The sequence below is a fragment of the Mandrillus leucophaeus genome, unplaced genomic scaffold (assembly GCF_000951045.1).
Source record: "Mandrillus leucophaeus isolate KB7577 unplaced genomic scaffold, Mleu.le_1.0 Scaffold275, whole genome shotgun sequence".
Lineage (NCBI taxonomy): Eukaryota > Metazoa > Chordata > Mammalia > Primates > Cercopithecidae > Mandrillus > Mandrillus leucophaeus.
Window position 1 is genome coordinate 2827002 of NW_012102865.1, and position 16048 is coordinate 2843049.

At 36.8% G+C, this 16048-nt stretch overlaps 1 protein-coding gene across 3 annotated transcripts in view; it reads right to left on the reverse strand.

Annotated features, from left to right (window-relative positions):
• LOC105543117 (chromosome unknown open reading frame, human C21orf91) overlaps positions 1-16048 on the reverse strand; it is a 31058-nt gene that overhangs the window by 2354 nt on the left and 12656 nt on the right. For 2 of the 3 annotated variants that reach the window (XM_011984888.1, XM_011984887.1), the window contains exon 3: positions 2510-3046. In XM_011984888.1, coding sequence (XP_011840278.1) covers positions 2510-3046 — 537 coding nt within the window. Of the gene's footprint in view, positions 1-1124; positions 1188-2509; positions 3047-16048 lie in introns of all 3 variants that reach the window. The other variant, XM_011984886.1, reaches the window with a different exon arrangement.

The following is a 16048-nucleotide window of genomic DNA, read 5'->3' on the forward strand; positions in this document are numbered from 1 at the left end:
CACTCAAATTTCTACAACTATTATTGCGATTATTTTTATTATTCTGAGAGGCTGTGTGGTTAAGCTTTGGAGTTTAAATCCTTGATCTGCTACTGATTGCATGCATGATCTCTGTAAGCAACTTAACATCTCTGAAGTACAATTTTCTCATCTAAAAGGAAATAAACTGAAAAGGAGACAATTGGGGAATCTGAACATTAATTGTTAAGTGTTAGCATCAGACTTGATGATGTTAAGGAATTATTAATTTAAATGGTGTGATAATGAGATTGTGACTGTTTTTTAAAAAGTTATCTTTTAGAAGAAATCCTAATCTATGGACAAAAACCAATGTGTTAGCTGGATTTGGCTGAAAATAATCCATGCTATGGATGCAATGTAATCCATGCTATGGATGCAATGTAATGCAATGGGAATGGATGCAAGTAGAGATGATTATTATTATGCCTTTGATAACAGTTGAAGTTGGTGAAGATGGCTTAAGGGGTTCACTATACTAGTCTCACTACTTTTATATATGTTTGAAATTGTTTATAATTTAACAAAAAAGACTAATATCACATGCCTTGAAGAACTGTTTGGGAGCACTCCCACACAGTGCCTGGTGCAATCGTGGGTAGTCAATAAAATGTTAGTAAGAGGTTGCAGTTTCCATTTTCACTTAGAAAAGAAAAATGTGGCCGGGTGCAGTGGCTCACACCTGTAATGCCAGCTCTTTGGGAAGTTGAGGCAGGAGGGCTGTTTGAGCCCAGGATCTCGAGATCAGCCTGGGTAACATGGTGAGACCCCATCCCTATAAAAAATAGAAAATTAGCTGGGTGTAATGGTGCACATGACAGTAAGACCCAGCTACTTGGGAGGATCACCACTGCATTCCAACCAGTGTGATAAAGCAAGATTCTGTTAAAAAAAAAAAAAAAGAAAGAAAGAAACTAAAAGAAAAATGTATTTCCTCTGCAATTGAAAGTTGTTTGTTTCTTATTCTTTCTGCTCTGGAAATTCTAACAGGTTTGAATATCTCATTTCCAAATTTAAAGGTAGATAAAGCCAATGGTGTCTTATCGTAGGTGATTTTGTATGTCAAAATTTTTCACACACAAAAAAGCAGTGAGAGTGATTCTTACCCTGGATTTGCTGGAGGAGCTTTGCATTCAGTTGTTCTACCTCACCAAGAGTCATCGAATTCACTGAAACATGAAAATGTATTCACTATTACCACAACAACCTAGGAAAACATGCAGCTTACATCACCAACACAATATCCTATTTTTTAAAATCTGCACTTAACTGTCAACACAACATTCAGCAGTACTCCAGCATTAAACCATTAATGCTCTTAAGTGTGGAGGAGACGTTTTCAAACCCTGACCACAACCCATGGTAAGAAACTTTTATTTTTATTCTGTCTTGAGACAGGGTCTCGCTCTGTCACCTCGTTGGGAGTGCAGTGGTGTGATCAATGGCTCACTGTTGCCTCAACCTCCTGGGCTCAAGTGATTGCTCCCACCTCAGCCTCCCTAGAAGCTGGAACCATAGACGTGTGCCACCACACCTCGTTTTTTAATTTTTTGTAGAGATGGGGTCTTGCTATGTTGTCTAGGCTGGTCTTGAACTCCTGGGTTCCAGTGATCCTCGCACCTTGGCCTCCCAAAGTGCTGGGATTATAGGTGTCAGCCATTGTGCCTGGCCAGAAACATATTTTTTTAATCACTTCCAGTACACCACCACCCTCCAATGAAACAAAAGTTTCACCAAAAAATACTTAGTAGTAGGTGCAATGAATTCTGGTATCTCCTATTCTGTTTCAGTTTTTAAAAAGTGTTAAGTCACTACCCATTAAGCTTATTTTGATTAAGCATTACACAGCTTATAATATGCAGTTTGAAACATCAATTTGTCTATCTAGATATACAATCTTAAATAATTCACATTTAGAATCAAGAAGTTGTATAACAAGATATCAGAGGTCCCTTCTGGCTCTGAAATCATGATTTCAAGACAATTAAAATCACCTCAGCTTCTGTAAATTTTTGTAGAAATAGATGTAGAGAGAATGAATCACCCTTTCTAACTTTACAGTAAGTGCACACATTACCTTTGGCCTTTAGTAAAATGTCAGATTTTTGCTTTTGAAATGCCACCACCAGTCAACAAGACACATGCCTACATCAGTCTTGTAGGGATCAGCAACATGACAATGTATATTAGCCAATAGATGAAGCTGTACTTCTAAACTATACGAGTCCTGGATGTTCCAATTCACAGTCTGTTGATTCCATTTAGTGTAATCATTTTATATGGCAAAACAAACATGGAAACTGCTGAACTTCAATGCTTAGAAGACAGAATTCCAGTGAATGAAAAGTTTTAAGATGCCTCATTTTTGCTAAGGTGAACCTGTTACCAAATCTACGTTTCCACAGCAAAATTCTTGACCCATTACACATTTATATAAATGTATAAAAATCCCAAACCACCCAACTGTTACTTTTCTCCCCATTTTACTTACATTCCTCTCTGCTGTAATGTGGATGCTGGGTCTGGACATCAGCCTCTGGACTAGAGATTGTCTCTTCTTTTTTCTGCGCCTGGTTGTGACTATGAGGCCACAATACACTGTTATGACATAAAGTGGCACCTGAATCTTGTAACATAGCAAGTCCAAAGTCTGTATTTTCCCTCTGCTCCAAAATTCTTTGTGTACAGTTAGAGATGCCACCTGCACTTCCATCTATCCATTTTGCAGAATATTTTGGTACTTGGGAGTCAAACTGTGGGAGTAATTTTTCTTCTGGCTTATGCCTGAAATTAAACAGATGCTGCTGGGGGTTTTTAGAACATTCCGAATCTGAATCCAGATCCTTATTTTGTGCATACTGTACAATCCAGTTTATCTTCTTACTCAAAATGGTTTTAACTTCTTCGTAAGTACTTTTTGAAAGCTTAGATCGAGGACAACCCTGGTTTGCAATTAAATGATATTTTTCAAAGCAGTCTTTATGGCCCCTTAATGATGTGGTGTGCAAGAGATCAGACTTTGGTACCCCTATGGAAAAAAAAGAGAAACAAAAGACTTGAGAAATTTTGTTTTCTATAAGTCACTTTAAGAATATACAAATCTTAGTAAAATCACAGAGTCCTTGATAGTCTGCGAAATAGAGGGAAAATGCTAAAGAACATTAGTATTAACATACAATGTGGCCTAATAATTTCTGCTTAAATTTAATTCAATATTCAGTAATATTAAATTCTTAAGGATAGCAAAACCTAAAAACTTAATTATTCAATTTTAATCTTGGTCCAGAGATGTTACTGCACAATATAAAAAAATACTACTGAACCCAGCAATTTACCTTTACAGATTCTTGGCCTTTACATTACAGTGCTTTCTTCATTAAACCTGAAGTACACACTTGCAAAAGTGTCTATAATATTATGAGGTTCAATAACAGAAATGCTCAACAAGTCTCCCCCGCAAAACACAGTAAATAATGTTCTTAAATTGTGCTATGTTTACTGAAGAAAAATAAACCAGAACCAGAAAAATACAAATTAATAAAAGTCAAAAAGTAAAAAAACTATTTAGATTTATTTTTAAAGAAAATCAAAGCATCTAACATTTTTCACATTTCCATTTTATAGTTACTAAAACTTTATCAAGATAATTTTATTTTCTAGAAGAAATGCATTATACACAATCATTTTTCATATAGCAATAGATTCAATCTGCCAAGATCCAATAGCCAGTAATTCCTCAACTCACAAATATTCAATATATCATAAATAACAGAAATATTACTTTTTATATCTCCCAACTTAGTAGAGTGTAAGTATGCTACCTCAATTGTTTTTTAAAAATATAAAATACATTTGCAAATATCTAATACATTTCAAAATATAGAATATATTCACACATATTTATAAGTTCAAGCCATATTATTAAAGTCAAACAGCACTACTTTTATAATGAAGGTGAATCAGGAATGTGGACCTGAAAATTTATGTCTGCCAGAACTAACCAGTTTAAATCTGCTTAGCTTTTTAAATGGAGTAAGCGGAGAGCCACTCAGGAGCTAGTTTTAAAAAAACTTTTAGCTGATTCATCAGAAAAAAATATATTTTGCAATTCATCCTTTGCTTTGAAAATTGAACTCACAGTGGTTTTATTACTTGAACTCCAAAGTCTGGCTAAAAGAAAGATAATGACACATTTGCACTTTAATGGTATGAAATCAAGTATTAACATACTTGTGAATATTAATGTTTAAAAAATATATAATATCAGCCAATGGTGGGACCTGATGAGACTGTCAAAACCAAGTGTTAAATTGGTTATCAGTTCCCTCAACAGTTACTGTAAGCTGTGAGAACACACCTCCAAAACACATTCGTATTATAAGCACATGTAAACAACGGCTCTCATGAGGTAAACTCAAATATCTGAGCCTTGTTTCTTCCAATGAGCTCAGAAATTGCTAGAAACTTTAATAGAATACACATTTTATTTATCACGTTGCTCCTTGTACTGCAATTGTGATCATGTATACATTTCTACCAGTTATTATCTGATTAGGTCAAATTTCCAGCAACATTAGAACACATACATTATAAATCTCAAAGCTTTATTTAATAATAAAGTATACATCTTCAAAAATGGGTAAACTGACATAAAAAGGAAGTTCACAAGCCCTGCTTCATTAAAAGTTGTATTATTATGCATTTTAGATAATAAGACAAAAACAGTAGTTATCACAAGTTATACACCAAAGGAAAAATGGTTCCATTCTGCTATCTGATTCCAATGATTAGCTTTCTGGGAAACACTGGTATGCACAGAGAACCTGAAGCTTGCCTATTAGTAACTGGAACATTTATTAAAGAGCTCCCCTACTGTCTGCAAACTATTTTAGGTCTTGTTGCCAACAGATGGTTAGCTAATCCCTCAGAACAGTAAATGGTCTCATTCTCAGTGCACTGCCTCAGCTCTCTGTAGCAATGATTTAGCTGAATGTAAATATAGTAATTTGTAAGTTTCTCCTCCAGTTTATATGAAATGAAATTCTTTAGCATATAAAAAAAGTTGTGAACTAGGCTATGGAAAGTAATATTTATTGTTAAATTTTGTGGGGTTTTTAGTATTTATACAGAAACTCCAAAACAAGATGAAAAATTACATTAAATAACTAATTTTCTGATGTACTCTAGAGCTTCAACAACTGGTCATTGTAACAGATATCTATTTGAAGAATAATATGGACTTTTAAAGTTTTTTTATCTACTGTTTCTTCTTAATGATTCATGTAATATAATTTCTGCTTAGATGTACCTATTGGCTCCTTGAACTCACCATACTGAACATTAACTACTCTTCCTCTCTCCCCATGCAACTCCAAAGCCAATCCTCTTACTGCGTCTGGCATCACCAACTGCTCAAGGAAGAAACTTGGGTGTCCTCCTTGAAAGCTCTTCACTCCCCACAATCCCATAGGTTTTGCTGTCTTAACAGATTCCCCCGCCCCCCACATAAAATCTAGCACCTACAAGATCTGAAATCCTTCTGCTTCACTCCAGCACCACTCCCACTACAAATGTGGGTCATGATCATCATCATCTCCTGTTTAGTTTCTCATTTCCCCTAAGAAGCCTTGTTTAACCCAAACATCTGGGTTAGTTTATCACACTAGATTTTACAATTGCCTCTTTCCTGGCCTGTAATTCCTGACAAAATGTAGGTTCTGTGAAAAATACAGACCATATCTCTTACTCATATATTCTCAGTGTCAAAATGCCTGGCACATAGTGGGTACTCAAAAGTAGTTAAATGCATAAAAGAAAATTAAAAATATATTTTAAAACACCAAAAACAAACCAATTATCACTCAAGGTCCCTCCTAACAAGGAAACCAGAATTTGCAGTTCTGCCAGGCTGCTCAGCGGGTAATTAAAGGCATCTTTCAGTGAAGTTACTCCTATATTTAGCCTAATGGGCTATTAGTCTAAAGAACATATCAGTGGCACTGATACAGAAATGGCATTCCTGTGGCATCATTCAATCTTCCAAAGAAAATCATGAATTTCTACTCGATTATGTATTTTTTAAATAGAAATTTACATACAGAAAATATACAAGATGACGGTTTTATGTTAACTGTAGCTCATTCATCTAGATAGGTACCTCTAATTTATTCAGTTACATCAGTCATACTGAAATTTAAAAACTGAGTTAAAGACTGAGTTTTAAAGTTCAGTTCGAAACATTTGTTTTGTAAACATATTTTAAAATATCTTGTGCAGCAGTAGCAGAGGAAACAAAAACTTCCGTAATACACTGACTACTTCATATACTTGAAAAAAACTACTTTTTAATCTAGAAAACAATGTGAGTAGCTCACTTAATTTGCATCAGTAATACACATATCATTTTATAAACTCTTGGCGTGATTTGTTTTTTCCTGCCTCATCAGTTCAAGTTATTATAGCAGAAACAACCATTGCTATTATCAAAAGATCTCAGTGAGTTTCCCAATTGACTTTTCAATTTTAACTGCATTTACAAGCGTAAACAGCTTTGAGCACTAATTTGTTTCCTAAGCAGCTTTTGAAAGGGAATGAATCTAAATGCAACACAATCAGCTGATACTTTTGAGGAGCTGAGTTATAAGAATTTCCAAGCCAGTTCAACCAAGATTGTACTCCAATTTGCTTGTTAATAAAAATTTTGAAGGCCAACGTAATTGACTTCCTATTATAAAAACATCTTTAAGACACTTCAAAGATATCCATGTCACTTTTTTAAATCATAAAGTCATTATGAGAGAACTAAGACCTTAATTGGCAACCAAAAGTTTTAATCTTATTTATTTTTTTTAAAGTATGGATTTCTCAACGGATGCTGGAGAGGATGTGGAGAAACAGGAATGCTTTTACACTGTTGGTGGGAGTGTAAATTAGTTCAACCACTGTGGACTAACTGTGGAAGACAGTGTAGTGATTCCTCAAGGATCTAGAACCAGAAATAGCATTTCACCCAGCAACCTCATTACCGGGTATATACCCAAAGGATTACAAATCATTCTACTATAAAGACACATGCACACATATGTTTATCACGGCACTATTCACAATAGCAAAGACATGTAACCAACCCAAATGACCATGAATGACAGACTGGATAAAGAAAATGTGACTAATATACACCGTGGAATACTATGCAGCCATAAAAAAGGATGAATTCATGTTTAACACAGGAACAGAAAACAAAACACTGCATGTTCTTACTCATACTGGGAGTTGAACAATGAGAACACATGGACACATCGAAGGGAACATCACACACCGGGGCCTGTCGGGGTGTGGGGGGGCTAGGGGTAGGATAGCATTAGGAGAAATACCTAATGCAGGTGTCGGGTTAATGGGTGCAGCAAACCACCATGACATGTGTATACCTATGTAAAAAACTTGCATGCTCTGCACACGTATCCCAGAACTTAAAAGTATTTAAAAAAAAAAAAAAAAAAGTATGGGTTTCTTCCGGTTAAGAGGCTATTCCTATTCAATAATTTTATTTTTCTTTTATCTTTTCCCATTTTATCTGAGTTTTTATACTATTATTTTATACTTTGAAAACCCTACCTGTAACCCATCTGGCATGCTATCCCTACCTCTATCCTTTAAGTTCCTCTTTAAAATAAATTTGCTTTAAGAAAACTTGGTAAAATCCATCCTAAAAGTGCAAAGACTACTCAAATGTTTAGATGTTTAGCTCTAGTTACCACCATTACTCTTATTTTTTAATTTTTTTGAGACGGAATCTCAATGTTTGTCACCCAGGCTGGAGTGCAGTGGTACAATTTCAGCTCACTGCAACCTCTGCCTCCTGGGTTCAAGCAATTATCATGCCCCAGCCCCCCAAGTAGCTTGGACCACCCAGTTAATTTTTGTGTTTTTAGTAGAGATGGAGTTTCACCATGTTAGCCAGGCTGGTCTCAAACTCCAGACCTCAGGTGATCCACCTGCCTCAGTCTAGCAAAGTGCTGGGATTACATGTGGTGTGTAATCCTGGGATCACAGTGGCATAAGCCACTGTGCTTGGTCCACTGTTACACTTTTAAAAGAATGATTAAATGATTTTATTTAATTCACCGACTGTAGGAACAATTTTTTTTTCCTAAAGAATGATTAAATGATTTTATTTAATTCACCGACTGTAGGAACAATTTTTTTTCCCTAAAGAATGATTAAATGATTTTATTTAATTCACCGATTGTAGGAACAATTTTTTTTCCTAACAAAGATAATACTCCAAATGGCACTAAAAAAACCCCACAAATACCAAAATGCTTAAAGTTCTACCACATGTCCCATGATCCTCTGCTTTTACCCCTAGCCTCTTGAAGAAGACCTGATTTATGACTTGGTAGTAATGAGTAAGCTAGGCAATCTTTTCCTGATGATTCACCAGCTGGTCCCGTCAAATAGCACTGTCTCTCAGCTGTCTACACTGATGCTGAATGTCTTTATACTTCACACATTCTTGAATCATGTCATCGGACTCCTTTACAGTTTTTGTGGTCAATTAGACTATATTTGCAATTTGATTACATATTCCATTTCCCAACCAAAGGACTGGCTTAACATAGTCTGGTGCTCCAGAAGGCGAGCAAATAGAATACAACCATCAGTGGATGTGAAGTTGTAATATGCAGTACCACATCCATAGGAGATTGGAAAGCACTAAGAAAGCAAGCACTCCAACTTTTACCTCAAACTTAGAGCAGAATTAGGGAACTGGGAGTATGGGTTTGCTAAAGGGTGGGTTTATGTGTTCTTTCTTAATGTTGAAATAAGGCAAAAACATTAAGTTTCTGGTTGTTAACATGCTGTGAAAAAATTTTAAGCACATTGCCTTAAAACATGATAAACTTATTTGTGCAACAATACATGCAGTATGGCTTCAAAATATTTTTTGGCTAGGTGTGGTGGTTCATGCCTATAATCCCAGCACTTTAGGAGGACAAGCCAGGTGGACTGCTTGACACCAGGAGTTCGAGAGCTGTCTGGGCAACATGGTGAAACCTGGTCTCTAGAAAAAAATACAAAAATTAGCCCAGCATGGTGCATGCACCTGTAGTCCCAGCTACTTGGGACGTTGAGGTGGGAGGATCATTCGGGCCAGAGAGGTGGAGGTTGCGGGGAGCCGTGATTGTGCCGCTACACTCTATCTAGCCTGGCCAACAGAGGGAGACCCTGTCTCATGAAAAAAAGAAAAAGAAGTTTTTTATGGAGGCACACATTTTGCCCAGCCTAAATAATTTTCCAAGATTAAAGGTGTTTTTCTTTTTGTGATGATCTTATCTTGGATGCTAAGAAAGGGAGTATAGGTACTTGAATATGCATGCGTTGTTGCTCCATATTAAGTAACAGTAATCTTGTGCTTCTTTAAGCAAGGGTTCACTGTAAAAATGGGAGGGCTGCCAAATTCCATCTTATTAGGAAAGACAATGGATTAAAACGTTACTTGTTTTTGAGGCGCAGACAACCATTCCTGATAAAAATAAAGGAAAAGCCCTGTGGGTAGAAGTGGCACTCCCATGGACTGAAAGCTGGATCCATACTGCAGGTAAGTTTTGTTTAGCCCACAAACATTTTTAAGAGAAAAATTAAAAACAAAATGAGAGGATCTGGCAGGATCTGGCTGCTGAACTGGGTATGTACTCTTTAATTCCAAATAGTTCTTATTATTTCCTTAATGAAAGCACATGTACCTGTGACTCTGCAGGCTCCAAATCCATGTCAGGTCACCTGTACTGTACTGAGACTGGGCTGGATTGCTGCAGTGTAAATACTACTTGCCCCAGTGATGGTTTCACGCTCAATTCGATCAGACTACTATGCATTTGATGGGCAGGCAGTAGCCAAGCCATAGTTGAAGAAGAGTTATTACCATTATATCTATTGCCAAGCACTGCCACTCAGTGGGAGGATGCTCAGTTTGTCTATTCTGTCATGTGACCAAGGTAGAGGATTAGACTGAAAGCTAAGGGAAGGATGAATAGTTGGAGTATCTACTTCCCACAAAGAACAGGCTTCTGCCTCTTGGAATTTTTTATCAGTTGTCCTAGGTGTCTTAGAAAATACTGTGATAAAGAGTACCTCATTTCCTTGCCCTCATGCCTTTAGCTAACTCAGGAGCCACTTAAACGACTAAATAGAGTCTGCCATATTCAAGTACTCAACATACCGTTTACAAATAAAAGGTAACTGCTTAGCAGATGGAATACTGGCAACCACATGAAGCCAATATACAGATGGTTCAGAAACTTGCTTTCCCACATTTGGAGAATCACTGCCCTAAAGAAAGATTTATCAACAGGTGGTTTTTAGATGGCAGATTTCAGCTTAGAGATGTGCATGCCATTTAAAAGTTCCTGTGTGTGCTAAGGATTAAGGCAGTTAATCAACACAGCTTAATCTAATCAATGAATTGTAAGGGAAAATTTCAATGAGCTAAGAGTTCAGAGAGACAATGATAAACCTTACCCTCAACCAAGGAGGCCAGAGCAGAACTGAGATCTTTGATTGATAGATGTATACATTGCAAATGACATGTCAAAAATAAAAACTCTCTCAGTGAATTCTACTTTTTCATTCCAACAGTTGGAAAGTTGGGGAAACACACCTACATAACAACTGTTTATTACTAAAAAGGCACAAAACTAATCCAAACTCAATTCTACTCCTTAATGTAGCTACTTGTTTTTTTAACAGCAATGCCCAACAGAACTTTCTGTGGTGATGGACACATTGTATCACTGAGCTATGCAATAAGTAGCCATTTGTGGCTAGGGGATACTTTAGCATCTGAAATGTAGATAGTCTGACTGAAGAACTCAAGTTTTAATTTTAATTTAAATGAATTCAATGTGGCAAGGCTACTGAATTGGACAAGGCAGATTGTCCACAGGTAACTAAACAAAACGGTACCTGGAAAGAGAACATGGATAGAAGCTATCATCATTTCTTTTAAAACCATACTAAGATATATATTTTTTCTTTTTTTTAGATGGAATTTTGCTCTTGTCACCCAGGCTGGAGTGCAATGGTGCAATCTCGGCTCACTGCAACCTCTGCCTCCCAGGTTCAAGCAATTCACCTGTCTCAGCCTCCCAGGTAGCTGGGATTACAGGCACCTACTACCACACCTGGGTAATTTTTGTATTTTTAGTAAACACAGGGTTTCACCATGTTGGCCAGGCTACTCTCAAACTTCTGACCTCAGGTGATCCACCCACCTCGGTCTCCCAAAGTGCTAGGATTACAGGCTTGAGCCACCACGCCCAGTCAGTGTACTGATAAATTAACATGGGATATTACACTCACAGCACGATACAGAAAGGTAAATTTGTTTTTCTGGTAAAATAAATGAAATTTGGGCTATAAGGTTTAATTATCATTATGTTACAAAAAGTTTTAAGCCAATAATCCAATGGACCCAAGTAACCTTCTACATGTTCCATATTCCCCTAAAGGATTTAAGTGAATGTACTGACATTTATTCTAAAAAAATTTTTGTGCAAGAAATTGTCGTAAGACACCTAAAAAGCTATTCAAAATAACTATAATTGAATTACTAGTTTTAAATATCCACTTATATGGGGCATATGGAGACACTAACTTACAGCAAAACAAAAACACAACGAAGTTTCCTAATGATAGACAAAGTTAAAAAGATGCTACTTAAACAAAAGATAGCCTTAAAAATGCCTTCATAATAATAACCAGATGAATGAGGGCACACTACTATGAAAAAGCAAATTTAGGGTTTGAAAGCAAGAAATGTGATAACTCTGTCTCTTTGCCCTTCATCTCCTGAACTGCCACCTGCTCAACTTACGTTCTGAGAAAGTGATCTATTTTCTTACAAACAAGAAAGGTAAAATGAAAAGCTCATCGGTAACTATTTATCAAACATAAGTTCTGCAACTCAACTTCTTTGCATATATTTGAATCAGTGTTTCTGAAATTCTAGCTAATTATTCCTTAAATAAATGATTTATAACAGCATCTAATGGAAATATACTACCTAGTGAATTTGAGGCATTTATAATTCAATTACTACTGAAGGTAGTAAATGGTAAAAATTAAGGCTGAGTTGAGAAACGATCACTACAACTCACCAACCATTTGATAAGACGAAAGCTAAAAATAGAAAATGCAGTAATTGATTAATCATATTGCAAAATGCTAAAATAGAAATAAAAGATTACAGTTCAGACCAATGTGAACTAAAAATATGTAGTATTATGACAATATATGTTTTAGTTAATCTATATTTTAATCACATACCTACAAGCATTTCTTTTTCTTTTCTTTCTTTTTTTTTTTTTTTTTTTTTTTTTTTGGAGACAAGTCTTGCTCTGTTGCCCAGGCTGGAGTGCAGTGGCACGATCACAGCTTACTGTAGCCTCAACCTCCTGGGCTCAAGGGCTCAAGCAATCCTTCCACCTCAGCCTCCTGAGTACCCGAACTACACAAGTATGTGCCACCCTGTCTGTATAATTTTTTCGTATCTATAGTAGAGATAGGGTTTTGCTATGTTGTCCAGGCTGGTCTTGAACTCCTGAGCTCAAGCGACCCTCCCACCTTGGCCTCCCAAGGTGCTGGGATTACAAGCATGAGCTACTGTTCCTGGTCAGTCGTTTCTTTTGATAATGCTACCATACACAGAGACAAAGATAGGAAGCTGTTGTTGGGTACTAAACATACTGACTTATACCTAGGGGCCTGAATTCTATCTCAAGTTAGGGTTAATGTCCTTAAACACTGGGACCATTTGTCCTAAGTGCATCATAGCAATTCTAGAGTAAAAAACAAAACAAAACAAAACAAAAAAACCCCAAAAAACTGTGATCTAAACAAAGGGGTTGGAGAACTAAGGTACAATACAGTTTTTTCCATAATGTAACATGGTTTTTAACATAATAGATTTCATGGCATCAATTCACTAGTAAACGGAAGACATTCAAACAAATGATAGAATTGCAAACTGGGACATATATTTGACCTGTAGTCTACCTTTGAGAATTTAAGCTACATGCAATGGGAATTTAATCACCAGCAAAAAAGATGAATATATAAAAAGATTTTAGTACTGGAAATTGAACACAAGCTAAATATTCATCAATGAAAACTGGTTAAGCAAATTATGGTACAATGGGATGCAAAAAAATGATGTGGTAAAAACTTTACCTGCTAATAGAAAAAAGATGTTCCTATTAAATGAAAGACCTGGTTATTGAATGGTGTATACAGCCTCATTTCATTTTTTATAAACAAATGTTTAAACACAAAAATGTTTTAAAACCATTTCTACCCCCTCCCCACATGCTGCATTGCAGAAAACTTAGAACACACCAATTAAGAGTATGAGTAAATAGGTAGAATTATGATTAATAATCTTTTTGCTTTCTGTATTTGGTTTTCTTATATTAGGCATAGTTTGCTTTTTAATAAAACAAGAAAACTTTAAGAAAAAAAATCTTTTATCCTTTTAAGTAGTGAAAACTTAAAAGACTGAAAAAATGCCTGTGAAGAAATGCTTTTTAGTTTGAGAAAGAACACAGTGTTCTTGGTATTGTATGGTATGTTCCAATGAACTAAGTTAAACAAAAAGATTAAGACACTAAAATGGTAAAAGATATGCATCCCTAAAACATCCTAAAATTCTGAATTTTTTTTTTTTGGTTGTAAGAATCCTCTTAATAATGTATCTAGCAAAGAAAGTAACACTCAAATGAAAGCAGCCCTCCTCCCCATAAAAGTGAGATCACAACCACAGTCGTTCTAGCTGGCAACCCTTGCTGGAGAGCCAAAGACTACAAAGGGAGTGGAAGAAATATGTTGATAACTGAATAAAATCCATACCACTGAATTGAACAGATTTGCTGGGCACCTACCATATGAGGAAATAAGGAAAGCTAGAGCAGAAAAACCTACTGAAAATCACATCACTGAAAGGTTAACTGAGGACAAATTTAAACCTCCTCAATGTATACAGAACACTCAACTATTCTGTTAATGAAGAAGCTGTTCAGCATACAAACCAATCACAGCAATACCCTCAATACGGCATTTCATCTTTTCAGATAAGATGAAAACAAAACTCTTCTACATTTCTATTTAAATTAACAGTAACATTTGCATCACATACTATGTTTACCTGTATTTATACAGGGTTTCTATATTCATCATTTTTTCTCATCCTTGCAGCACCCCTGTGACACAGGCAATGATGTTATTTGTTATCACCTCTCATTTAATACAGGTACTCCAAAAGATAGGCAGCTGTAAACGAGGAGGAAGAAAAGTATATGACGTTTAAGACAGAGAGCACTAGATAAGCAAAGGCATAGAAGTGAGACAGAAAGAAAGGGAGACACTGAAGGAATGAGAGCATGACTGGCTGTAAAGTGCCTCTGGCGGGTAATGAAAGATGAAGGTGGTCAGTTAAGCAGGTTCCTGGTCATGAGAAGAATTACATGTCATGTTAGGGAGTTAATAATCTGCAGAAAATGGCAGAAAATGATTTAAGAGTTTCATGTACATGAAATGGCATGATCAGATTTGTACTTTAAAAATCTTTATGGTGGTACTGAATGAGAAGTGTTGGAAGTGTGGAGTAGGGATGGGGGAGAGGATCAAGCCTATGAAACCAATTAAGTGGTTTGTGAGTTAATATAGGTAAGAAGGTAATAATAGGTAAGAAGAAATAATGGCTTGGACTAAGGTGTGGCAGAGAGAATGACAAGAAGGGAACAGATTGGGGAGAATCAATAGGATTCAGAGACAGACTACACGGAGAGGGTGGGTAGGACAGAAGTGCTGAGGGTTGACAGAACTGTTGCTAGCCCAGCAACTTGCCTCTGCGAACTGGAAAACCGTCCCTGACAGGGCACACAGCTTGAAAAGCAGACCTCAGGCTAGATATGAGCCGCAACTCATCACTGCACCTGCAGGACGCTCCCTGGTACAGAACTCTTCCTGAAGAACCTGGTCCTTCGATCACCAGCGTTAAGAGTCAGCTGGAATTCTTGTTAAAATTCAAATTCCTAGTCTCAACGCTGGACCTCTAGTGAATCAGAATCTCTGGGAGGATGGGCCTGAGGTTCCATGTGAGCCAATGATAAAGGAAATACATAAAATGCATGTGTATATGGAAGGAGATTACTTTAACTCAAGAAACTTCGGCTCGACATCTGAAGAATATCTACATGGAGAGGCCTAGCAGGTAGGATATAGGAGTCTGGTGCTCAGAATAAAGATTTGACCTCACAATATAAGTTTGTAGAGTTCCAGCTTAACTTTACCAGCTTACAGAGGTATAGTTGAAGCCGTGGTAATAAAAGCAACTAAAATAAGAAGCCAGGATTGAGGGAGTTGAGTATTTCAACAAACAGGTAAATGTCGGAGTTTGAAAACTCCACTAACACCAACTGTTTATTGCCTAGATAGCTAGGTGATCGCTGGTGAGAGCAAGACGGTGGCAAATTAGAGGGCACGGAAGAAAAGCTGGGAGGAGAAATAAGAGACCCTAAATGAATTGCTGTTTAAAGAATTATAGCTTAAGGAAAAAAGGGAAAAGGTTTTTCTCCGTTGACTTTTTCTTTTAAAATGGGAGACATGAACACTTCTGATATGCTAGCTAACAATTCTTTTGGCTAATCTGCCAGGTACATAGAAAATAACTGTAGGTTGCCAAGCTGATGAGTTAGTAAAACAGAGGAGAGGGCAAATAGATGCATTAAGAGTGGGAGGCTGGGTGCAGTGGCTCACGTCTGTAATCCCAACACTTTGGGAGGCCAAGGCGGGTGGATCCCCCTGAGGTCTGGAGTTTGAGATCAGCCTGGCCAACATGGTGAAACCCCATCTCTACTAAAAATACAAAAATTAGTGGGCATGGTGGCAGGTACCTGTAATCCCAGCTACTCGGGAGGCTGAGGCAGGAGAATCACTTGAACCTGGGAGGCAGAGGTTGCAGTGAGCCAAGATC